General features: G+C 38.6%; 1 protein-coding gene across 3 annotated transcripts; it reads left to right on the plus strand.

Moving 5' to 3' along the window:
* Nucleotides 1-2,525: 2,525 nt before the first annotated feature.
* slc6a11b (solute carrier family 6 member 11b) lies at nucleotides 2,526-26,210 on the plus strand. Of its 3 annotated transcripts, XM_076884077.1 has the most exons (16): nucleotides 2,526-2,821; nucleotides 3,061-3,239; nucleotides 3,335-3,559; nucleotides 4,146-4,280; nucleotides 4,507-4,647; nucleotides 4,815-4,896; nucleotides 7,094-7,226; nucleotides 10,941-11,075; nucleotides 16,968-17,071; nucleotides 17,604-17,728; nucleotides 18,981-19,093; nucleotides 19,860-19,997; nucleotides 21,860-21,962; nucleotides 22,634-22,734; nucleotides 23,110-23,280; nucleotides 23,852-26,210. In XM_076884077.1, the coding sequence occupies exons 3-16, from the start codon at nucleotides 3,349-3,351 to the stop codon at nucleotides 23,993-23,995; spliced, it is 1,836 nt and encodes a 611-aa protein (XP_076740192.1). In that variant the 5' UTR covers nucleotides 2,526-2,821; nucleotides 3,061-3,239; nucleotides 3,335-3,348; the 3' UTR covers nucleotides 23,996-26,210. The 3 variants fall into 3 exon arrangements, with proteins under 3 accessions (XP_076740192.1, XP_004548611.1, XP_024658238.1); XM_004548554.3 differs by lacking the exon at nucleotides 3,061-3,239 and having other exon boundaries at nucleotides 3,332-3,559; XM_024802470.2 differs by lacking the exon at nucleotides 3,061-3,239.

The raw sequence follows: 26,210 nt of genomic DNA on the forward strand, positions 1-26,210 counted from the left end.
CTAATTCACAAAGCACTAAACTCCAACGGCCTCTAATGTAGCTTCTTAGGGCTAAAGCCTGGCCACCAGACACTCACCCTTGACCCTAGGATTGGCTCCAGGATAGGAACCCAGTAACCCTGTCCCAGGGTCTGCTGGAACCTTTATTTTGTTACTCAGCTTAGGGATGGTTTGAATCACTCTTTGTCTAGTGCCTCACCAACATCAGTTGGCATTGGTCTATGGCTTGCCCAAAACAAAGAGAGTGTTGACTTTTTATGCTCATATTCACGCCTGTAGTCAGCTTACATGCATATATTTGAACTGTGAGAGAAAGGCTCATTACCTGGAGAGAATGGAGAACATATAAACTCCACACAGAAAGGTCCACCGAATCTGATCTTGATGTGAGGCAATCGTGCTAACCTCTCCAATACCCAGTGTTACTAAGATTTCATAATTAAATGTATGACAGAATAAGTTTTTCAGGGAAAAACAATACAGCATCTTCTCAGAAATTCAGAAAAAATGGGATATCATTCACAAGTAAAGGGGGGGGGGGGGGGGGGGGGGAGTTACATCATATGAGAAATGGGTGAGATACATTCGGAGTGACAGCTTTATCAACTCTCCCCTCGCTCTTTCATTTTTCATCGTGCTTTTTTCCTTTCTGTCTAGTTCTTTCTTCTATTTTTTGCTGCTCATTCTTTATATGCCTCCTATCTCTGCCTCTAACATACTTTAACTTGTCTGTTTTCTTCAACTATTTTCACTTCCAGCGCCTTGAACAAACACTGATCTTAGGTATCCTGGCAACAAGTGCTTTTTTCCCCTCACTGTTCTAACTGGACAGCAAAGAGATGCAACTCAAACAGCCAATGAAACAACCACTTCGTGGTCCTTCAGGACTCAGGCAGCCAATTATTTCGCAGCATCTTTGTTGTTTCGGTGTCAGTAGGCCACAAGGACAATGGTTAAGTGGAAGGACCTCCTGACAGCTTGTTAACAGTATTGAACCAAAACTATTTTTTTTTTCAATTTTTAAAAATTTGCCAGTGTATTAGAAAGCATTGGAATTTATTTGAAAAACTTTTATCACCACTTCTTGCACTGCAGCTACACTAAACATTTTCCAGAATTCTTCTTAGTAGGAATATATGGAACAAACACAGAGGAAAACAAGCAGGCTGAGGCAGTTTCCTTATTAAGAATTCACCTTCTGATAATGTTGTGCAGGGCAACATAAATAAAGAAGTTGACTCTGCCTGAAAAGCACAGTGACTGTTTGCCAGCCTCTTTGGGTGGCCATACTTTTTATGCAGGGCACTTCCTTTAAGCTTCTAATGACGACTGACCCTTGCATGAAGGGATTCTTAGAGACTAGGTCAGGCTTTTAGAGTCAGGGGAGTTCCTAGTGCACCGATCATCACGCCTGGAAACCAGGCAATCGACTTGTGTATGAACAAACCCTATAAACTCCCTTTTTAAGCACATAAGGCGATAATCGCTTTGCAAGCAGCATGGGTTATTAGAGACTTTATGACAGGCTGGTCATTCATCATTAGCTGCTGACAACAATCCAGTGTTTCTCACTAAAGAAATCCACCCGTGTTGTGTTATCAGGTGCAGAGTGACTTTTAGGAGAGACAAAGACGTGTGAGTTGGTATGCTAAAAGCAAAGCTTCAACTGCATTGACATAGAAGACCAGACTGTTGACATCAATTCATACAGCAGACAGGGTCACTGCCTCACTGAAGATTAGGACTTGACTTCCCACAACTGTTCAACCAACAAAAACCTCAAGTAAAAGAACTGTTTAACCTGTTGTTACACACACACACACGCACACACACGCGCGCACACACACACACACACACACACAATTTTATCAAAAATTTGTGATAGAGGGCAATAATAATTATGTATTACGTGACAATCTAAAATATATGACCAAGACAGGGTGACAATCAAACGTTCTTTAATTTAAAAAAAACCCCAACTTTAACTATATTTTAATTATTTAAAGGTGTGTAGATGCTCTCTGAAAGTGATTGGCAATGTATGTTTGTCTTATTGCTTAATTATTATTGGGTATTATTAACTAACTGTTATTAACCGTTCCCTTAAAACCAAGTTTAAATAGAAACTTTCTGTCGTGCAGTGGCTCACAACCCAGAATATTAAAAATCTGCTGATATTTGGCAGAACGCGAACACTTGTTAATCTTTGAGGGAAGCTTTTTTTCACTTATTCATGAAGGTAGACCACCAATTATCCACACAGTTCGTGCCCCAGATCGTCCCTGATCCCATTTATGGATTTACATGCGTGTGTTATCAGTGTGTTAAAGTAGTCACACGACAAACAGTATTGGAAGTGCGGTTATTTTTCAACTATAAACCGCATCCCTAAACTTACATCTCCCCAACTTTTTTCTCGTGCTTGTCCAGTCTCCCCTTATGGCCACCCTGCTCCCTGTGCCGTGGTAACGCTGATGTGAGAGCTAGACTGGTTACCAAATGGCTTTTATCCAAGTAGAGGCGCTTGAGAGTAGACCGCTCGGAGAGTGGGAGCGCAGTCGCAGGTTACCCATCGCCTGGTGCAAGATCAGCCGTTGCTCTGCCACGTCTGCGATCTTCCTTTATATAGACGCGAGACTTAACAAAATCACATCACTCAACGCGGACCCAGATTTGTTTTTCTTTTTCCTCTTTTGCCCCCTCTCGCCTCTTTTCACCCCCCTGATCAGGCTTAACCATCCCGCGCTCTGTAAAGGCAATTGTTAGTGCGCATCATCGCGGGAGCCAAAAAGGAGGTTAGACATTGTTCCATAGGAGACTGGTAAGTAGAGCCACTCCGACTTTATTTTCAGAAAGTTTCATACTTGAGCCAGAATGTTTTAACTACCACGTTTGTTGTCTTCTTGTTCGACATTTTTTTTAACTTACTGTGCTGCTATCCAGTAACTTCATTTTGAGTCATTGTGACGTTTATATGCGTTATTTTTTCTTTGCTGAAGAGGACGATAGCTTTAACACTCAGCATTTTTTTATGTTTATTTATTGGGTTTTTTTTCCTAGATTTGCAGGTGGTCAAAGTGCCTTTGACCGCAATAATTAACTGGACAGCTTTCACTTGGTTGGAACCTTCGCGTGTTATTCAAGTCTGCGCTGGGAGATGGGCGTGGTTTTGCACAAACTGGACACTCATTCAGATGTTCCATTAAAGATGGAGGAAAAAAGAGCTGAATTCGTTTAAAGTTGTCGTTCTGTTGTCACCTTTCTTTTCTTGTCGTTTTTGTTTTGTTTTGTTTTTTTCATTTCTTTCTGCTTGTGTTTTTTTCTGTCTCAGCAGGCTGCTGGAGCGTCATGACAGCTGAGAAGAGCGGGCCTGTTATAAACGGAAAACCAGAGGATGGCAGAGACCCGGAAGGGTCAAGCTCCAGCCTAGACAGTGGGGGATACAATGAGAGGGGCCAGTGGAACAACAAGATTGAATTCGTCCTGTCTGTGGCTGGAGAAATCATTGGGTTGGGCAACGTCTGGAGGTTTCCTTACCTCTGCTACAAGAATGGAGGAGGCAAGAAAGTTTCCTTTATTTAGGGGTAGTGGGATGGAAATAGAGTTGCTCTTTAAAAATATAATATAAAATTTATATATTGAAAAATAGAGATAAAAGCAACTGCCTTACACGAAGGCAGACTAAAAGAAAAAAAGATTGAGACTATGTTTTAATTTTTTCAAGTTACATAACCAATTCCTGCATAAAAGACCTACAAGTTATTTTTTGAATTCTATTTATTCTGTTGCATCATAGGAAAAGTTAGAACTTTCACTTTATGAAAATTAAACAGGCAAGTGGTTTGAGTAATTTATTATATCATCTATTATGCAGAATATTGTCAATAACAGGCAGGTTACCTCATTAGGCACCATTAGACTGCACAGTATGGCTTTGCCTCATGATCTAAAAATGTCATCCTGCAGTGTGAGTGTGACACGGTAATGAGTGCTTTCATGTGAATTTGGTTGTTTTGCCCTTTACTCTTTTTTTTCATAGATGCATTTGATGCAGGAATTTTGATCTGCTTTTCTTCCAGACGTGTTACTCTCTTGTATAGATCGCATATATTGATGTACTGTGTGTGTTTTTATTTGTCTACAAGGTGCATTCTTTGTTCCATATGTCATCTTCTTCATCTGCTGTGGTATCCCCGTGTTTTTCTTGGAGACCGCTTTGGGTCAGTTTACCAGTGAGGGAGGCATCACCTGCTGGAGGAAAGTCTGCCCACTGTTTGAGGGTGAGAAAACACACACTTGATATGTTTCTTCTAGTATGCGCTTGACTTTAACAACTGATGAGAAAGCCGATGGAAGACACATTAGTTTGGCTGATAAATGTTGCCTGTTTTATGAGTGCCTTATAACCACTGGAGCAGTGAAGGTTGCAGTCATTTATAAATCTTGCTATTACCTGCATTTTCTTTCCAATTTCCTTCTTTTATCAGCCTCACGTTTCTTTTTCAGGCATTGGCTATGCAACACAGGTGATTGAAGCTCATCTAAACATATACTACGTAGTGATCCTCGCCTGGGCCATTTTCTACCTCTTCAACTGCTTCACCACTGAGCTGCCGTGGGCTGGCTGTGGGCACTACTGGAATACAGGTAGGAGGAAATAACAGTGGAGCAAATTCTTAGAAAAACAAATACGCCTGCGAACCTGTGCGGAGGAAAGAAAACAGAAATTACCTTCTAGGTTTGATGTGCAAAGCCAACTCTACACATACACCTGCATGGTGGTTTCAACATGATAACCTATTGTGTATTTACAGAATACTGTGTTGACTATTATGGAGAAAATGCCACCAACATCACAAACCCTAATGCATCTTCTCCAGTCATTGAGTTCTGGGAGTGAGTACACTTCTATTTCTATATTTTCACATCTGCTTGCAAGTGCAAAACCTCATTATTTTAACTGAATCACCATTTGCCTTCTAACACCATCCTTTGTCAGTTCAGGCAATCTTCAACGCAACACTCTTCCCCTCCATTCTTAATGTTGCCATATGCTTCAAGCTCCAGACTCTTTTGCTGCCCCCACTAACCTTACGCCCGAAAATTAGTCAGCCCTTTTCATATTTGTGTGTCAGCAGGCCCTGGTTGGCCAGCTGTCTCCCAGCTAGAGCCATGTGTGTGGCAACAGATCAGGCCTTGTCAGTGTGTAATGCTGACCACACTTCCTGTCTCACTGCCAGTAGCTGTGTTTACACTGCTGGGTCAAATCAAACGGGCAACCTACTTAAGAATATTTTTAAAACAGCATATTTTGATCAAAACTGTTAGATTTAGATTGTGGTTAGGTTCAAATTGAGAGAGACGACCAACTTAACTGTCATAGAAAATGTCAGATCTGAGCCAGGAACATAAACCGAACCCAGGAGTAAGACATGGCCAAATAGCCAACCACCATGTTGTTGGCAAAAATAGAATCTGACCAGGCTTTGTTCAGCGTATGCCAAGAGGGACTGCTTTGTACTGTATGTACAGAATAAACAAACCTCAGGCCTCTAAAAACTGTATTTTATTTTCTTTAAAAAATGTTCTGATAAAAAAATGCTGTTATTGGTCCCTATCGTTTAAAATGCAAAGCTGAGATTACAGAAGAAGAGTTTGAAAGGACTCCTAAACTGACACGTTTTTAGTGCTTCCTAATAATTTTGAATAGAAAAAAATGCATAGCGGTACAGTATTATTCAAGGATACCTGGAGTGCTTAGCTTTGGTTTGAACTATACCGAACCTTTCAAAACTACTAGCCTCCAAAAATACTGAGTGTCACACTAACAAGAGCACGTCAGCATGAATCACCCTTGACCGATTTAAACAATTTCAACAAATCTGAGACCCCACACAACTTTATTTACACACATTAGTGTCCACATCTTGCCCTTTTGGGTGACCAAGGAGGGACAGTGGGGCTGTGTTGGACCTAGCCTGTGGCCGGCCACCAAGAACATGTCACCATGATCAATGGCTGGTCAGAGCCCCAGGGTTGAACTCGGTGGCAAAGATTTGGCAGCACCATGTAGTTCTGTGGCTTCGGCTCCCGCTTCTCATCCTTTATCAATGCTGTTGCCTGGCTGTGTTTTAACAAACAGGAAACACACTGTTGATTCCCCACCACTGATGTCATTACTGCTGATAACATGCTCTGCATCTTGCACCCACACCGTTTAGCATATTGCAATAAGTTTTAACATAAACATTATAAGGGCCATGCAATATGTACTGCTAACACTGATCTACGAGAAAATGGTGATGCTTGTATAGAATTTACCAGTTAGAGTAGCTGTAGTGTACCTGTGGTGTCAAACTGAGTACCCACAATGGTTAGGCAGTTGAGGGCAGACTAGCAGCAAGGCTAGAATTATACTGACAGTTAAGTCAATATAATTCTAGCCTTGCTTTAAAATTTCTTCATGAAAACTTCTACTTCAGAGTTGGTGGTACATACAGTGTTAGGCCAACACAGTGCCACCCACTTTGCTGATGTATGATGTATTTCCCCCAATGCTCACAGCTTTTATACTGGTTTGCTATGTTAGTTTTCCAGCAGATCCATCAGAGGGGCATCTGTACATACAAGGCCTGTGATATTCAAAAAGAGAGGACAGCAGTTTGTAAAGCAGTATTTCCCGTGTTGTCCTAACATTTTCAAGAGTCCACTGTAAATATTTATTTAATTTTTTTTTTCTTAGCAGAAATGTAGATTAAGTAGAGAAAAATCCACTGCATTGTTGCAACTATTCAAAATTTACCCAAACAATCTGAAACTGAGCATGACAGTGAAGGTAAACTTGCTACATGTAGTTGAGTTTGGAGATGCATTAGCTGAAATTTGGCATAGCCACAGCAGCAATCACTGCTGTTTTTGCTCGCTTAGTTTTAAAGGCAGAATCGGTCTCGGGGAGGTTGCAGAGGCGTTGTTTTTTTCTCCGATGCTGCTCCGTCTTCCCTGCGAAGTTTTTAGACTCCTGCTCGTATCACCCAAGAATTTGAACTCAGTCAAATTCCAAGTCTGTAACTGTGTGTTTTCTTGGTCAAATCAGACGCAGAGTACTCAAGATATCAGATGGTATCGAGCACATGGGAGGGATGCGCTGGGAGCTGGCCATGTGTCTGGCTCTGGCCTGGTTCATCTGCTACTTCTGCATCTGGAAGGGACCCAAGTCAACTGGCAAGGTGAGAACAAGGGATAAATGTTTAGTGTTCTATGTGTGCCTTAATGTGTTGGTGTGTGAATGTCTGTATTTGATAGTGAGTCTCACTATTTGAAACTGTAAATATGAAGGATTTATAGTAATACTGTGTGTAGTAATGTGTTTGGATGCTACTCTGCTTTTATACTACCTCTAGTGTTTGTAAGTTGGGGCAGTTTTAATTTTAAACAGCCCCACTGAAGCAGCCACAAGATAAAACACTTTCCCTTCTGGTCCTAAGAGAAAGCTCTCCCACAGGAAGCCAAATGAATTCCCTCCATTAAATGCGAGACAAAGAGGTGTCTACACCACCTACTTCTACCTTTCCTCCAATCACACTTGCCTTGAGTTTTCTCTGGCAGCCATGGGGAGGACAGTAAGGACTTGGCTATGGGTGCTCAGCAGCCCTTGAAAACCTTCTCATAGATTCAGTGAGCCAGAATGAGTAGAGAGATAAAGTGAGAAATAGAGAGGGAAAAAGAGAGTCAAGAGAAAAGAGGAGAGGTGTGTGAGGAAAAATTAATGGGTTCACATTCTACATGACTGGGGAAAAAACAACTAGGGGGACGATGCCTATATCTCCATGAAGTGTCTTTTGTTTGGCTGTGAAGTAAGAGGGGAGAATGCTTCTTCATGGCTGGGCTTTAGCAGCCCGTCCAAGATTGATTCCTGCATTCACTGGAGGAAAGGAGAGCATTCATGAGGAGCATGCAGAGTATATCCTCAGCCTCCGCCTCCGCTGCCTCTCTCTCTCTTCTGCTATGCAAAATTAACCACAGCTCACTCGTCGCAAGAGAGGGTCGCTTTTTTTTCCACAGACCATTGAGTTCCGACTCTGCTAAGCTGTTTGCTTTTGTTGGCCCTGTTTGCCGGCCATTCTCACATTTAAGCCCTCCTGTTAGATTTACGGCAAGGCAGGGGCAAGTTTGACCAGTAAATTTGTGGTGGCTTAAATGTTTGGTGAGCGGGAAGGAGCATGCGGAGCATCAAAAGTTCATGGAGAGATTGAATATTGTCCTTTTCATCTCCAGAGAGATGGAGAGAAAGAGGGAGAGAAGGTTCAGGATGTGTAATCGTTTTATTTTACAAATTAAAGGAGTGATCCGCTGGGAAGGAGGCACATTTTCCCACACTTTCCTTGTGGGCCACGCTAGGATTAGCAGAGCTTAAAGTGGTCAGCCTCATTAAGCTTCATGGATGCTGCTGCTGTTCGAACAGACACTTGGTTAGGATTTCATGTATTTAAGCTTTGATTCTGGTTTCAGTTTCACAGTGACTGAGTCACAGTTGCATTCGGCCACACAGAAATGAAATGAACTTCTTTGAAGTTTGATTCAGAACTTTGCTGTACCAGAACCACACACACACACAAGTTGGTTTTTAGGCCGGTATCTGTGAATTCTACATTTTGCCTCTGTAGTATGTGCGCACCCACTTATGGGCTATGAATAAAGTTGCGAGTGTGTGTCCGCTGGTGCACGTACTCATGCACTTCTGCGCGTGCGTCCAAGAGAAGCACATTTTCCCACACTGCCAGCATCACTCCCGTGGGCTTCTCCTGTTTAAGAGATGGGGCCAGAGGAGCCTTCTTTTCTTTTCACTCTCCTGGCCTGCCTCTCTTCTGTCCTGTTCTCTCCTCAATTGGACTTTGACTGAGTGCCAAAAAGCCAGGGGATGTATGTTGCCCGCCTCTGCCTTCCAAGAGACCAAAGTCTTTGTTCAGTGAGTTTCTAAGAGTCTTGAGATGTCTAGCACAGTTCTGCAAAACCCGAATAGTTCAATAATATAAGAGTGTAGGTTTGAACATTAGCAGAAGCTAGCTAGCTACTGTTTGCAAGATGCTACCACATGAATGTATTCTTGCACTAAATAAAACTGCAGTTTCTTGTAGAACCCCTCCCCCCCCAAAAAAAAACACCTTAGATAAGCTGTGAAGCTTTAACGTTCCCAAAAACCTTCAATTTATGTGTCACAATGATTTTTTTGTTTTGTTTTGTAAAGTTTGCCCAATTAATCACTATCTAAATGGCAAATTTGTATGACAGGTTGTTTCAAACGTGTAGACACTTTGTCACAGTTACGATGAACTTGTGTTGCCCCCACATAATTCAATAATATTGATTTACTGCATTACATAATTATTTTATATAATAAAAAGAACTGACCTGAAAGTTAGCACTCTTCAGGTGCTGACGTGCATACTACTTACAGTGTTGGGAATGTTACTTTTAAAATGTATTCCACTACAGATTACAGAATACATCCCCCAAAATGTAATTTGTAATGCATTCTGTTAAGTTACTCAATGTGAGTAACGTATTCTGAATACTTTGAATTACTTAATATATTGCCATGCTTTTCCCAACTACATGAATGTACTATTGCTGTGTGATTTATTACTATTACTGAAGACTACTCGCCACTGAGCTAATATTGTTAGCTGAGGTTAGTTCATAGACTGCTTTCAGAACTGCACGTGATTATTTGCCGCTAGCAAGTTGTTAATGCTATCCATCAAGTCTAACAGCCTGCAGTCTATGAACTAACCTCAGCTGACGCCAGCTAACAATGTTAGCTCGGTGGTGAGTAGCCTTTAGTAATGGTAATAAATCACACAGCAATAGTACATCGAAGATACTGAAGTGGCACATAACCCAGGTAGCTACCACAACTGAAACAAGGTGGTTGCAGTAGGCTAACGTTAGTTTTTTAAAAAGAAATTACTTTTGGAGTCTTTTGACACTGAGAGCAGCTTGGTTGCTGGCAAACAGAGTTTGCATTGCACGATCTGATTTCGCCCATCCCTTTCTTCTTTAAATATGAAGTGGTGTTGGAAAGAAAGAAAACAAAACGTGCATTTTATACAAAATACTATATTATAGAAGCATAGCAGCATGACGGCTCACTGGTTGTTCGGTTAAACGTGTACTTGTGGCCACAGATTCTCATTGACCTCACACTGAGTGCGCTATTATGTAATTAAACAGCGGTCTAATATTTTCCACACAAGTCCTTTGTGCTTAGGACACATTGTCCTATATTCTGTTGTCTTCACCTTGATATACAACCATGAATCCTTTAGAGGGAGAGATGGGAAATTTGCAGGTTAAATACAGTGCCAAATCTAGAGAGGGTGTTTGGCATATGACTTGAGGAAAGTGGGACGTGTTAGTGTGTATGACGCAGTGTCTGAACCAGCTCTGTGGCTTCACTAAATATATGTTCATTGAGCCTTATGAGATTTTATGGCTTTTTAAAGTCAAATTTGTGAGCGTTAAAAATTGGTTGTAGCACTCACATTGCAGCACATTGTTGCTTTATGTTTGCGTGCACCAAGAAAAAACAAATTGCTCTTTTATCCCAAAGATTATTTTCCTCACTTACTTTGCCACAATTTTTCCTGTCTAGGTATTGTTGTTTAGATTGCTGTCATGTCCTCTCACCTTTAGGTCTGAGCAGTGATGTGTTATTGTTGCATAGAATACTGTCTCCCAATCTCAGTTTCTGATGCACTTCTAAAACAATGAGTCATTGAGTAGTAGCCATGTTTGTCACAGGCCAGCATTATTCAGAATGTCATTTGCAGACTTTTTGTTTTAACTGTCCTCATTTCATGTTATGTAATAATCAAATTCATTATGTTTGGACAGTAACACTGTACTCATATGCTTGCATATGCCTATGTTTATACCCACAGGTTGTGTATGTGACAGCTACCTTTCCTTATTTCATGCTGTTGATCCTGCTGATCAGGGGAGTGACGCTGCCCGGAGCATTCGATGGTATCAAGTTCTACCTCTACCCAGACATTTCACGACTCTCTGACCCTCAGGTAGGCTGTCTTTCACTAGCGACTCTGCAAAAATCTAAATTTGGAAAGCAGAAGCTGTTGTTGTTTTTAATAACTGTGCCATCTAGAGGTGTTACTGCTTAAGTTTTATACTGGTTTTTTTGTAATCTTTGCTTGCTTTTCTGGATCCAATCCAGTGACAGAGTGACATCATTTTATCACTGTCCCAAGTTTATTCTATAATTGTGTCCTTGGCAAGGCAGTATGACATTCAGATCAATGGAATCAGTCTGATTGCACTGAGTTGTTTTAGGCAGGTTAGTTATAACAGCCTGAGGACACTAAATTAATGACGGCAAAAAGGGCTATGCAGACTAAGCATATAAAGTGTTTTTACTGCAAACATAAGGAGTGTTTGCAGTTTGTTTTACACCTATTACTAGTTGTTCTCAATATTACCTCAAAAACTCTGTTTACTCTGCACAAAACAACTGCAGCAAAAACTGTTTAGATTAAATATTGCAAAAATATGCATTTAAATCTAGTGGTTTAGTGACAGTGGCATAATTTGAACTGACACTTCCTCTGGTGACGGATTAACTGAAGGTCAGGTCAGAAAACCTGATCGAAAGACTTGGCTATGGTCAAAAGATCAGTATTTGGTGCTAATAGAGGGAGTTGCTTTAACATACAATGAATTCACAGAGATACAGACACAAACAAGCACACATAAATGGAGACTCCTTGACCTTGTCTGGAAAAGGCAGACGGTTCAAGTCGCTTGGCAACAGAGGGCTAGAAAATGTCACTGGATGGTGGTCATGACAACACAAATTGAGATAGAGTTTCTTAGATAGATAGATAGATAGATAGATAGATAGATAGATAGATAGATAGATAGATAGATAGATAGATAGATAGATAGATAGATAGATAGATAGATAGATAGATAGATAGATAGATAGATAGATAGATAGATAGATAGATAGTACACGGCTTCAGTGTGATTGTGATATGTAAACATAATGTCTTCATGCTTATAGGTAAACAGAGCTATTCCAACTTCCCAATTTGGAAACACATTACAGCATTTCAGGAAACAAAATGTGTCAATATGATGTTTTCCTTCTTGTCAGACTCCCATCCTGACAAAACACCTTTTTTACACTCTTTATAGCGACACCGGGTGTGATGTCTTGAATGTGATAACAAAGAAAGTTTGTTTCTTGGTAATTAAACTAAAGTTTCCCTCAATCTGTAACTATACACCAACAAACCAACCTGTTTCACACAACATGTTGGCGAGAAAAGGTGTTAAGAACATACAATATAATGCCATAATGATGGACTGGATGATGTAATGTAGTGTATAAACCCTATTTTTATTAATTAACAAGTTGTTTTTCCATATAATTATTATCTTGAGGGTACCGATGTATCCCATGATGAATTAAGCTCACTATATAGTACTAAAAGCAAACTATCTGATTTGATTCTTTTATTTATTTGATATACTCTCCAACTGCTGTACAGTAAGGTACAGTAAGATAGTTACATTTGTAAACTGATTAAAATAAGAGAAAGGAAAAAGTGAAACAGATAAATTGTGACAGATTAAGGGGATGAGGACAGATAAATAAAGACACATACAACAGCACAGGGAGAGCAAGAAGAGTAATAAAGAAAGCTTTTGGTTTTTTGCCAGAGGACATTACTTCTGACACCAATGTTAAACTGGCCTCCTCGGGAACAATGAGGGCTCTGTTCTGTTCAACCAGCTTTGTGAAGTGTGTGTGGCTGGGTGTTGCCTTCCACATTTCTCTTCTTTTCTTTCTTTTAGTGGTTGTCTCCCCCAATCACCCTCCACTCTGCACTATGTATCACCCCTCCTTTTTGCACTTTTGGGGCAGTACAGCTGTTGCCCTGTTTTTTCCTAGCTCCTCTCACAGGATTTAGGGTGAGGTTGCAAGTAGAGATTTATGACAGGATCTACTAGGTGTAGCTAGTGAACAGTCACCCAACTTGTTGACTCAATGATGACCTTCAGTAGCAAAAACAAAATGATGACGTAAAAGTAAAAAACCTTTAGCCAAAATATGACAGATAATTTTCACATTGCACATTCTTGGATCCTGAGCTATCCAAGAGATGAATGGTTGTTAGAAACAGGTAAAGAATACACTAAGACTGCTATTCACTAGTCAGGCATATAGTTGTGAAAATGAAAGTTTTCACAAAACTAAGCAGTCTTGTGAAAAACGAACTACACCCGATGATTCAGTAGCTTGCGAAAGTGTTGCTTCAATTCAGTTTGTGGCCATTTGTACAGGTTCTCGCTTAAGGTCCAACCGCAGCATTGCAGTCAAGCTGAAGTCTGGGCTTTGGCTGAGCTACCTTGATTCTTTACTTTCAAAGCTGCTCTAAGGTAGATTTTGCTGGAATTCTTAGGATCATTTTCCTGTTGCTGTTGAACAGTTGAACACATATTTGACTGTAGAATACTTTGGTATAGAGAGGAATACATGAATTCATAGTCAACCTAATGACTGATGACCTCAGCTGTGTTGTCATGATTTTTTTAAAGAGAAAATGCTTTCTCCTGGCGAACCTTCCAAATAAGTCATACCTATTTTAATTTTTTTTGTAATTGCACTGTCATGACCTTACACAATTAGCACACTAGTTCCTCCAGAGTCTCAGATTTAGATTTTACAGTTTCTCTGAGCACTGCACGGTTTGATCTCAGGGTGTCCACTCCTGGGAAAATTGTGGCTTTGTGTTAATAGGACTGACCACATTTTTGCTTTTATAATGGTGGTTACACTTCCTGATGATCAGTTAATCAAGTGGAATTGACTAGGAGCATCTGGCTGCTACACATACTCTTAATTCCTGTGGAAGTTATCAGGGTGTACTTTGTTTGCACTCCAAAGTCCACAGGCTTTTGTTTTGTTTTTGTTTTTTTTTGTTTTTTTTACTATATATCAGCTTTGGAGAAACATTTTTTAATCATTTAATAGTTCAAATTAGTTCATATTAAAAGGTAAAAAGGTTATTGCACAACAGCAGCAATATGCATGTTGGTAAAATAAAGGACTGAAATAAGTGATAACTAATAACTAATAATAACTAATTGTTATAGGTCTGTATTCTTTATGCAGTTGTGATAGATTGTGATAATACTCTGGAACGAAATTCCATTTAATAATGCCTGGCTCAGATGTAGAGGGGCACATAAAAGCTAATTTCATGTCTTAATGCCTCAGTTCAAATCTATAGATCATTCATAAGCAGAGGGAGATGTAAAGCACACCAAGAGTGGTACATTTACATTACAAGAGCACTATCTAACAGCCTATGTCATCCAGCTTTCACACAGTAGACAAGTTTCCTGGAGCCACAGTCTCAACATAACCAAACACGAGCCGGCCAAATTAGGCACAACATCAACAAGTGATTCTCTCTGAGCCTGGGCTTTCAAGGTTTCCCTGCACTGTGCGGCCATCAGCCGAGGTTGAACTAAAGGGAACATTAATGAACATTAGGAGAGAAAGGCCTGTTCTTCCACAGGAACAGTCCTGTGTTTGTGAGGTCACAGAAGTTACCGTGGTTACTCCCAGGAGGGAGCGAAGACCTTGCGTTTGTTAATTGTTTCTCAGTGGGGAAATGAGATTAGTGGCTGAATGGTGATGTGAGAGAGTTTTCAAAGAGCCATGCTGCATTAAGTTTGAATTTGCTAGCACCCCATGCTATCCTTGGGTTTCTGGGGTCCTGTGTTCCACTACAAACTAGTTTCATAATGCACATACTAAAGCTTTCTCACTGATGAATTGTACATATGTAAATATCCCCTTTAGTCAATGACCAAATACTATTTTGGATGTATTTCCCATCAGATATATATTAACATTGTCAAACTTTATTGTTTTGCATTAAAATTGCCACAAGAAAGTTGCCTTTCAGCCCAAAGATGGAAAGACTTAAACTTATTAAAATAACTGAGAGTAGGGAAACTTTCTTTCTTCACAGAATACAAAGTCAATAATAGAGTAAGCTCTCCACATTGGAATTTACTCAGATTTTTACTTGATTAAAGACCAAAACTCCCTCCTACCTAAATGACAAAAAACTTTGGTGACAGAAAACGTGAGATTATTGTTTTACGTTTATCATTACAGTAAGTTTGGGAAACTAAAACTGTAGTTAAGAGAAATACTGGCTACTTTGCAAGAAACATACTTTGGGTACTGTATGCAAATTTCCTAGACTTTCTGAGGTGATGATGGTCAATGATCAAGCTCTCAGTTTCTACTAAGCTTGCCAGGTAACATAAATGAGCCTTTGTATTGGTGCTTATAAAAACAACAGAGTTGGACAACATGGAGGTTTAATTAAGAGTGGGTTCATCCAGAATCAAGTAAGAGTGGCTGTCAACTTTGAACTAAGGGATCATTTCAGCCTGTGCACAAAAAAACAAAATTGTCAATGATGTTTTCACCCTATTTTCATCCTATCATGCTGATATTTGATAAATAAGAACTTTTGCCCGAGGCACATTAAAGGGCAAGCCAAAAGTTCAAAGTTCATTTGCATTCATATATATATATATATATATATATATATATATATATATATATATATATATATATATATATATATATATATACAGAATAGGCTCTGTGTCTTCAGACAAGTCCCAAAGTACTCTTTTAAACATATTGGCAACCATTGTTGACAGCCTTTTGTTGCATCCAGATGTAGCATGACAGCTTGTTTTTTTAAGAGTCTGACCTCTTCACTAGGACATACCTCAGCTGAACAAATGGCCTTGCATCCTCTGGTTCAGATCCAATAATTGTTTGAGGTATTAAGTTATGTTTCTTCCAAGGACCCTTTTGTCCATGTGTCATTAGCCAATTTCTTGCACAACATGTACAGATACAGACAAAAAGACACATGATTGCCCCATTGCACAGCATTGTGCCACAGCACATTATTTGGAAATTAATCATCTAGGCATTTCATTAAAATCCTCAACATGCACAAGCTACTGAATCCATTGTCCTCTATGAGATTTTTTTAGGCTGGTTATTGCTTCAGGTGCTGGAGGAAATCTAAGCAGATCACAAAGGTTAATTGAGTTCACTCTTTTGGGACGTCTGCAAAATTGTCCCGATTGTTTTGTGTTAGATAGTTGCTGACATGTTGCCTACTTGAACCAAAGTGACTGACTAACCACCTCACCACCATACAACTGGTACTTACCAGTAGTTATCTGGCTCTAATGCCAAATGAGTGGTCTGGTGGGGGGTTTTTTAGCCACTTTGTCTTTTTTAGGTTTTAAATTCTGTCAAGATCTGTTTCAATTAGAGAGATTAAATAATATTCATTGCTTAATTTAAGCTTCTATTACCCTCCCTACCTCAAATCCCTCCAAACTGTATAAAGTAGTGAACTTAATTTAAATAATGAGCCTCTGAAAAAAGTTTAGAGCTACTTTTAGGATTTTAATTCATAATTCATGCTGCTTCCCTGTCTGTCTGAAGGGAAAGACTCCATTTGAGCTGAGCCATAATTTCATTACAAAGGATTAAAAAAAGGTGAATGAAGGGCAACAAAAGAGATGTAAAGTTTCATTAGAGAAGATAAATGACCCCTAGGTATATCATGGTGATCTCATTTAAATGGGAAAGCATACACAATTCAATTTAATTTGTTTTTTTTAATTAATTTTTACAAATCACAAAGATTGGAAAGGATCACAAAGGATGATGATGATGTTTGGTTTGTGGATATTTAGTGGCAAATGAGCGTCCTTAGAAAAGCCGAGTTTATTGACTTGGATAATTTTTGTCAACACCTTAGAAACACTTTATGTTGTTTTGTTCTTTGATCTTGTCTGTTTCTACACATACTGTATATTTTGGTACTTAGGTATGGGTGGATGCAGGAACACAAATCTTCTTCTCCTATGCCATCTGTTTGGGCTGTCTTACTGCGCTGGGAAGTTATAATGCCTACAACAATAACTGCTACAGGTAAGAATGTAAATTCCAGTTGATGGATGTCTGTCTATAGCCTCCCCTGAGCCCAGACCTCAACATTACTGAAGGCAGCTGACACCAAATGTCCTTCAAGAAGCCCGAGGAACTGTTTCCTGAAGCCTACTTAAAGAAATTACAAGAAGGCTTGACTAACACAGGTATCTGTGTTGAAGAGTAAAGGTGGTCATCCCAAATATTGGGAGTTTCATGCAGTCTTTAGCTATTCTACACTTTTCTAGCAAGTCTCTTGATTTCATATTGGAGATGCTGACAGAAAAAACACACACAAACAGCACTGAAATGTACCTCCATCTTGATTTTCCAAAATGGTTAATATATAAGAAGAAAGCCCCATGGGTAAGCGGCGAATGGTAAGAATTTATGCATTAGTAAATTATGTATCATTTTAGTATGTCTTTATTACGCAACATGTTTCTGTTCTGTCTGTGCTGCTTCTAGTGTCAGCTGCAATAACAACTCTTCCAATAAGTGTGATCTCTAACTCTCTTTCTGTCTTGGTACTCAGGGATTGCATCATGCTGTGTTGTCTGAACAGCGGCACCAGCTTTGTGGCAGGTTTTGCCATCTTCTCTGTGCTGGGATTTATGGCCTACGAACAAAATGTTCCCATCGAGGCTGTTGCAGAATCTGGTGAGAGAACAACACACAATATAATGACATGTTTCTGAAAAGTACCAACTTTCAAAACCGTAATGAAATCATGTGCTCGATCTACAGCAGCTACTGCAGATTAAAAAAACAGAAACAAAACCTGAGCATTTGTGCTCTCATCCATCATATTGTGCTAAAATGAGTAAACACTCGCAGTTATATAACCGCACACTCTTTACCTAGGCTCTTAGATCACCGCATTATGATTTATTCAAGTCAGTATGAAAGATTTAGTGAAAGAGACAGAGCGAGAAATTTAAAATGTTTGTTAGAGCACAGTAAGGACAGGGCATAATGCTTCAGATAATGTATTTCTCTGGGACAGTCACCAAATGTGGGTGCTAAATAAAGCAATAGCATGCCAGCTCTTCTGTTCAAGCAGTTAGCCTCACAGTGGATCAGATAATCCCAAGATTAGTCACCTGCAAACTTTGTGTTGTAGATTGAATTTAAAAAAGATAATGTGACATTTTACACAAAGCGCTTCAAATAATCCATTGGGAGAAAATATGAAACACATTTTAAATTTCATTTATTTATGCATATTCAAAAATGTCATGTCAACTTTGGCAACATTTGGCACTGTTGGGTTCTCCTCATCTGATTGGAAAGGAAGTCTCTAACAAATTTCCCACGTGTGGGACTAATAAAGGTTATCTTATCTTATCTTATCTTATGAACTTGTGCAGTGGCATCTGCAGGAGACCTCTTGAGGCCACTTAAGGAAAGTCGGATGCTCGTCCTAAATTCACTTTAATTTTGACTAGACTGTCTGGCATCCTGAAATGTTCTCTGCAGAAGGCTTCTGATGGCTGAGTTTAAGTCACTTCCTTGAACCCAAACAAGACTTGGCCAGTTCCAAACTTACATGTGGTTTGCTGAGTGATCTCTGTGACCTCTATAATATTTTCCGCTACAAGCAGGATCACCTTTCTACAATGGCTGCTCTGCGTCAGCTAGATGCAAGACTAAAATCAAAGCAGTGTCTGATTTGTAACAACAATAACAACAAGAATCAGCCCAGTTCACATAATGCATGCTACCATTAGGTCTCATTTTTGAGGATTTTTGAGAACTATATAATTTTGCAGAATCCTAAAAAGTGAAGTTTAATTTATTCTTTGTAGACCAAGCAGTCTTTGTTTTGCTGTTAGAATTTTGTACTTGTTCTATCAGATACACTGCCAGCAGTCCTGTAATTGAGAATCTGTATTCTTATATTTTCATTCAGGTCCTGGTCTTGCATTCATTGCATATCCCAAAGCTGTTACTATGATGCCTCTGTCTCCACTCTGGGCTTGTCTGTTCTTTATGATGCTAATCTTCCTTGGCCTGGACAGTCAGGTGAGTACTGCTGTTGTGAATATATCCTGGGAATGCTGACTCTTAAGCTTGTGACAAAGTTGAAGGTTTGCTGAGACCTACGGCTTGGCAGACAACACATGAAGCTTATTTCCTCTAGTGTGATAGCATGATAATCTAGACATAGTAAGAGGGTGAACAACCCTGCTAATCCTGTGAGAATGCCAATATGTGGTCATGAAACACTGTATCTAATGAGTACAAGCTGACATAGTGAAAATCGAGAAAATGAGAAAATTTGTATCCTTGCCACATACAATTAGAGTTCTATGTGCCTCTACAAATTTTTAATATTTGTGAAGAAATCATATATGCATGACATGGATTACATGCTCTATTGATTTCAGTTTTATATTGTTGTTTAAATTTTTTGTTTTAAAGTTTTTGGTTACATTTGGGTCGCAGAAGGTTTCTGGCAGGAAACATGTATTTCCAAAGTTGAATAAACGAAGGTAAAATGTTAGCACTTGCACAATATGTCAATGAAACGTTGGCAAATCTTAATTGTGAGCAAAAACGAGATCTGGCGATTTTTTCCCCCTCTGTGCAACTTTTTGGTTCCAGTGTTACTTCCAGGTATAAACATTTCTGGTTTCACCACAGATGCATATACTGAGAGGAACATCCTGCTCAAAGAGTTTTCAGTTTATGTTGATGTATAATATAATGATGATATAATGACCTTATGGTCTTTTTTCTCATCAAAGTGTCTATCCTGTAAATTTCAGTTTTATTTTTTGTATCTAAGTTTGTATGTGTGGAGAGCTTGGTGACAGCTGTGGTGGACATGTACCCAGACACCTTCCGGAGAGGCTATCGCAGAGAACTACTGATCCTAGGCATGTCTATAGTTTCGTTTTTCATAGGACTCATCATGTGTATGGAGGTAAGATAGCTATAGCTTGTCAGTTAAATGTCCCATAAGTTAAATGCCTGTATAATATTTACCCCCACCTGCCCATCCATCCATCCATCCATCCATCCATCCATCCCTTACATGAAATCCAATCAGATACACTGTAGATAATAGAAACCTTTTCCTGTTATTTTAATTGTTTTTAATTGTGCCCTGATCTCTTTTATTAATAACCCTTACACACCATTAGATAACCATTACAAACCTATACATATGGACATTTGACAGCAGTAATTTAGACCTGAAGATCTGTTTCAAAAACCTCTTTCAGCCACTAAAAGCATTTCACATTTCTGTCTGCACTGAACTCCATCCATCTCCACTATGAATGTACAGTACCATTCTTTAGTGTTCCATAATGGAGATGGCACAGGGGATGAAACTTGATAAAATATGGAAGTATAGCACTTTCTCTCTCAGTCTTTTGTCTTAGAGCTTTCAGTTGATTGACCTCTGTTTTTACTGCCTATTCCTTCCTATTACCACTATGTATAAGTTTTATCACTTTTTAATCAACTTCCACCTATAATGGGACTCAAGAAGCTTTATTCAAAAGCTGACAAAAAAGTATGTTGAATAAAATGTCTCAGAGTAGGATTAAACACAGTTTAAATGCTCTTCTGGGAGTGTGGTGCAATACTAAGATATTTTGAGACGATTCTTAGCTTAGCTTTACTAGCACAGTAAAGCTGTGATGTAACCTTCTGTAAGATTCATGTGAGATTTTATTTATGACGCTTTTAGTGGAAGAGCTGATAACTTGTCTTGAGTGCAGGGGAAGGTAAAATGCAAGACTACCTTTTGAGATGAAATGTGAAGATGTGAGAGAAATACAAACTAAGAAGAGCTGTAAGGCAGGATGAAAAGAAAAAGATTAATGGATGTAGTGAAGAATTGTTGATATATATAAAATGTTCAAGGTGAAAGTCTAGACCTCAATCACATCTAAATCATTTAATTTAAATCCACTGTGCTAGTCTACAGAGGCATAATTACAAAAAACGTGTCACTGTTCAAAAACATAAATATCAAATTTATGTCCTTATTTTTATTGACCAAAAACTTAATGTATCAGTGGCAAAAAATATATAAAAGATTTTGTTTAGTAAAAGAAATAACATAAAACCAGGCAGGAAATAATAATTCATTAGTTTTAATGTTTTATTTTTAGTGTTACATAATGGTCGGTGGTGTATTACCTTATATCTTACCCCTGACAAATACTCCAATGCATTGTAATGTAAAAATAAACCCAACCTAAAACAAAAAGAACAAAACAATGAAACTAATATGATCTTAACAGCAATTAAACATGTTTAAGCAGTTACGGCTAAATTGAAACCAACAAACACATTTTGGCAACTAAAATGAACCTGAACACAACTATGGTGACCAATGAAGCCCAGTGGTCATCTTTAAAGCTTTTTAGCACAAATTCACAAACAATTGATTCAGTGCAAGTTTGGCCATCAGAGCATGAACGGGAGGCTCCATGCAGTCATCCCTGACACACTATACTACAATGCACCAAATATACTGTAAATGCATCCTTCAGTCAGACTCAAACCAGATTTGAAAAAAAGCATTATAGCTGGTGTCTGTCAGTGGCTCTAATATAAAATATTTATTGTTGTGTAGAATTATTTAATTTTGGGACAAATCCTTATGAAAATACCAGTGTGGGATGTTTGCAAGTTTATTTTGTTTGCTACTGAGGTCTTGCCATTAACCATAATCATGCACTCATCGTTAACTTTATACTTGATTTTGTTCAACTGAGTCTGACATGTAGGGGCTTTGACAGGAAACTGACACTTGTCTTGTCTTGTCAGGGAGGGATGTACGTCTTCCAGCTGTTTGATGCGTATGCTGCCAGCGGGATGTGTCTGCTGTTCGTAGCCATATTTGAGTCCATATGCATCGGCTGGGTGTATGGTAAGATAAGAGTTTTGACCTATACACCTTGAAATATCAAAGCAGTGTTTTCAGTTTTTCACTTCACTTCCCCCTCTTGTCGCTTGAGATTACAGTCATTTGTCTTTTGTCAGCTGGGCAATTGCCACAGATTGCAGCACTGCAAAAGCCATCATGTTTTTAACACTCTGCAATAATATTTCTTCTCTGCCCTCTGCTGGAGATTGGTCTCAAACACATGCAGCATTCTCTTAATTTTGCACCAATCGTTTTACTGATGCATAATAATAAAAGTAATCCTAAAGCAGTGGCTTTCTGTGCTTTTTTAAATAAAACATAAGGTTGTTTTCTGTCTACTTGACTCAAATATTATGCATACATGTATATTTGATAAAATATACATAAGCAATATACATGTTTTTCCCCCTGCGTTTAGATGTCAATACAATTATGTTACTGTAAGTCTAATTTAAACTGACAAACTGACAACAACTTACAAAGACAGATCTATTATAAGCACAATAAATCAGATATGAAGCAAAACAAATTGATCTCGGCTTTCTTGATAGAAAGTTTCAGACTAGATTTCGTCCACCTTGTTAAGAGAGTCACAAACTGTCTTTAAAGATTAACCACATCATTATTTTTATGAAACACACAGAAACTGTCACTGAATCATACTTTTTTTTCAGGTAGTGACAGATTCTACCTTAATATTGAAGACATGATTGGGTACAAACCAGTCTTCTTCATCAAATGGTGCTGGATGATCCTGACCCCGGGCATCTGTGCTGTGAGTGGCATAATTTCAAGAGCTGTAGTAGCACAAACAGCGTATCATGTTAAAAAAAATTATAAATTAAAAAAAACGAAAAACAAAATTCTGAAGATACATATGGATGGCTCTGGAGTTTTATACTGAATCAACATGGATCATCATATATTTTTATCACATGTGCAAATAATGAGTTCGTATTGTGTAGCTGCCGTGCTGTGTCACCCGGAAATGTTGATTTTCATATTCTTAAACTCCTAACTTTGAATAATACATTTGCACAGCAATCCACAAAGATACAGTACTGCAACTTTAATTTATTTATTAAAGCCGTTTCTTTATGTCATATTCTAAATTGAAACATTTGCAAACTGAATTTTGTTTTTGCCACAGGGAATTTTCTTGTTTTTCTTGATTAAATACAAACCACTGAAGTACAACAATGTTTACGTCTACCCTGACTGGGGCTATGGTATTGGCTGGTTCATGGCCATGTCCTCAATGGTCTGCATCCCTCTGGGTATTATCTGGATGATTTGGAAGACTCCTGGCACCTTCTCTGAGGTAAAACATGCATATGGTACACATGCAAATGGAAATACTGAAATCAAATTTACCAGCCTCATATAGAGCTAATCTTGCAGCAGAGAGATATGAAAGTCATAAGATACCGTATATATAATACTTACTGATAATAATAATAATAATAATACTGATTTCTATATATAATTATTATAGAAATCATACAAATATGTGTATCAAAGATAAGAAAGCTATACACAGGTTAGAGCATGTATGATGATCCTGTTCAAAAGTTTATGCTTCTTCAACAAGTCATGATTCTTTACTTGAGGTCTCATGGAGGCAAAATAAAGAGAGACAAACATAAGACAGTTAGGTTGTTTCCTACTAGAATAGTGAAACTTCACCAAACTGAAGGATCATCTACCCAAATCTCTTACAAATAGCTTACAAATATTACACTCATTTGAATATATAAAATGATTTTAACAGTTTTAAACGTACAGTATTGCATTTAGGGCCAAGTGGTGCTGATGCTGTGTTACTGTGTCACCTTCCAGAGATTGAAATATATTCTCTTATCTTTCCTCTTTGTGTCTTTGGCTCTGTGCAGAGAATAAAGAAGCTAACCACCCCCAGCCCAGACCTGAAAATGAGAGGGAAACTTGCTGCCACGAGTCCTTACGCTGCCAACGATGCAAAACTTAAGGCCGATGGGAAAATATCCACCATCTCAGAGAAGGAAACGCATTTTTAACTGACCGCTTGACTGACCAACCAAGCTGCCTGTTGTCTATATAAAATGTCCATGAAACAAAAACAGCATTATCAGCCACTACTCAAAACAGGAAATGAAACAAATGACTCAGAGTGTTATTTTTGTTTTGTAAAAAAAAATGTAAGAAAAAAGGAAAAGCTATCGTGTTATTATGTAGTCGGTTTTGCACAAACTTTAAATAACACGTTTGATGTTCTTAATTAACATTGTGATGAAAGCAGCTTTTTTCTTAACCAATAATATTTTAAAATCAGTTTAATGACATTATATGGATACAACCTGTCCTGGTACCTTGTCAATAATGATCACGATAGTGTCTGTGCCTTTAGAACGATACCCGTGTGTTGTGTTGTACAAGGCTTTCACTGTACATTTATTGGCAAAGTGCTGTGCCACCCTATTAGGTACTAGGTACCCAAATGTGACTTTTTAAGATGTAGCAGTTTGGGGACCATATTAAGTAGTTTTGCTTGTTAAGAAAGAATATTTCAGTGGTGTCTATGTACTGAGGCCGTAGGGGGGCATCAGTTACCCTTCCTTGTAAAACTACACATCAAGAGTTTTGCCACAGAAATCTCACATGTTATCAGTGACAGCTGTGACTTTGAGGCCTGCACACCATTTCTGATCGTCGAGCTGTTCTTATTTACTTGAATTTATTGTTGTTGCAAAAAAAGACTAGCGAAAACTCTGCTTATTGGAATAATGTGAAGGAATTATTAGGTTATTGATTATCATGTTAGCACAAATCAAGTCATTTAGGGTTTTGCAGATTTCTGTGGTAAAACTAAATATCCCTGATTAGATTCAAAAACAATAAACCAATATAAAATATGCCTGGGTTTAAACATTAAAATCACCATTGGTTATAGTTTCATTTTCTAGCGTGAGCTACAGATCTGCACCAGGCCACAAATAGATGTGTGTTTATGTGACTCGCAGGCTGAGTCTAAAAACACACCTCTCTCTCTCTCCTCTAGCCGCCCTCCTATAAGTCACGGATATCTGTCATTTCACAGTAATTATACTGAGCATAACACAGAGTGACAGATAGATGTGCTTCCAACCCTGCATTTTTATTTCCCGCTCTGCCTGTAGAGGCCCATCAGATGAGCATTTCAAACCTCATCTGTCTTCTATTCTGATTCTTTTTATTCTTCCCTCTTGTCAGTTTTCTTGTGTTTTGTTGCTTTCACCTCTTCTGACTCTTTTTCTGCTTGTCCACTTCTTTCTCATTTTTTTTACTTCTTTAGCTCTTCATCGCATGACGTTCTTGAAACTGTGATGCTTTTTATGTCATCTCACTTTCATGCTTTGGCAATGCTCTTCCTATCGCTGTATTTTTTTGGAAACACTTCTTCTGACACAAACCTCATTAAGAAATATACAGCTTTTTAATTTTGCTGTCTGAGCCACTGCAGGTGTGAAAGCACAATCTGACCCCTGTCATCGATGCAAATGCGTTCGGGGTCAATGAGCTGGTCTCATTATTCAGACCAATTTCTGTCCAGTACAAGATCATCCTGTCAGCACTCAAATGACTACAAGTAATCTTTCTACCCTTCCTTACTTTGTCCAACTCTTTCACTTCCCTTTTTTTCTTTCCTGTGTCCTTGTTTCCTGATGAAAATGCAATGAGAGGAGAGCATCTGAGGGAATGAAAAATTCTCTTATAGTTTTTTCAGGAGGAGGCAAAGAAAGCAGGGGAAGAAATAAGAATTTGATGAGCTGAGGAAGTGTGAGACAGAGTACGTTACGAGGGAAATTGGGGAAGTGTGTAGTGACTGAAGCTCCTCCTGTCTAAGCTGTGAAGTCCTTTTAAAGATGTGATTGGTCCCTCCGGTGTGGTTGCGTTCTAAAATGTCCACCTCCTCACTGATATTGTGCAAATTAATAGTTATGTGCATCAGAAAAGATAGCCTGCTGTTTAACACTGATCACTTTAATTGTATATTTTTTACATCTATTTCTAAAAAAAATTGTGGTCTATTTCCTGAGATGAAAGAATTGATGTAATATTAAAGAATGTGTCCTTTGTTTTGACTTTTGAAATGTTCAAAAGGTCTTGTTATAGAAATATAATGAAAGGTGTTTTACTGTTCTGTACTGTTCTACAAACATTTTGGTATTCACAGGACACACAAACTGTCTGCTTACTCATTTTTAAGAATAAATATTATGACGGAAAGCGAAA

The sequence above is a fragment of the Maylandia zebra genome, linkage group LG5, assembly GCF_041146795.1.
Source record: "Maylandia zebra isolate NMK-2024a linkage group LG5, Mzebra_GT3a, whole genome shotgun sequence".
NCBI lineage: Eukaryota > Metazoa > Chordata > Actinopteri > Cichliformes > Cichlidae > Maylandia > Maylandia zebra.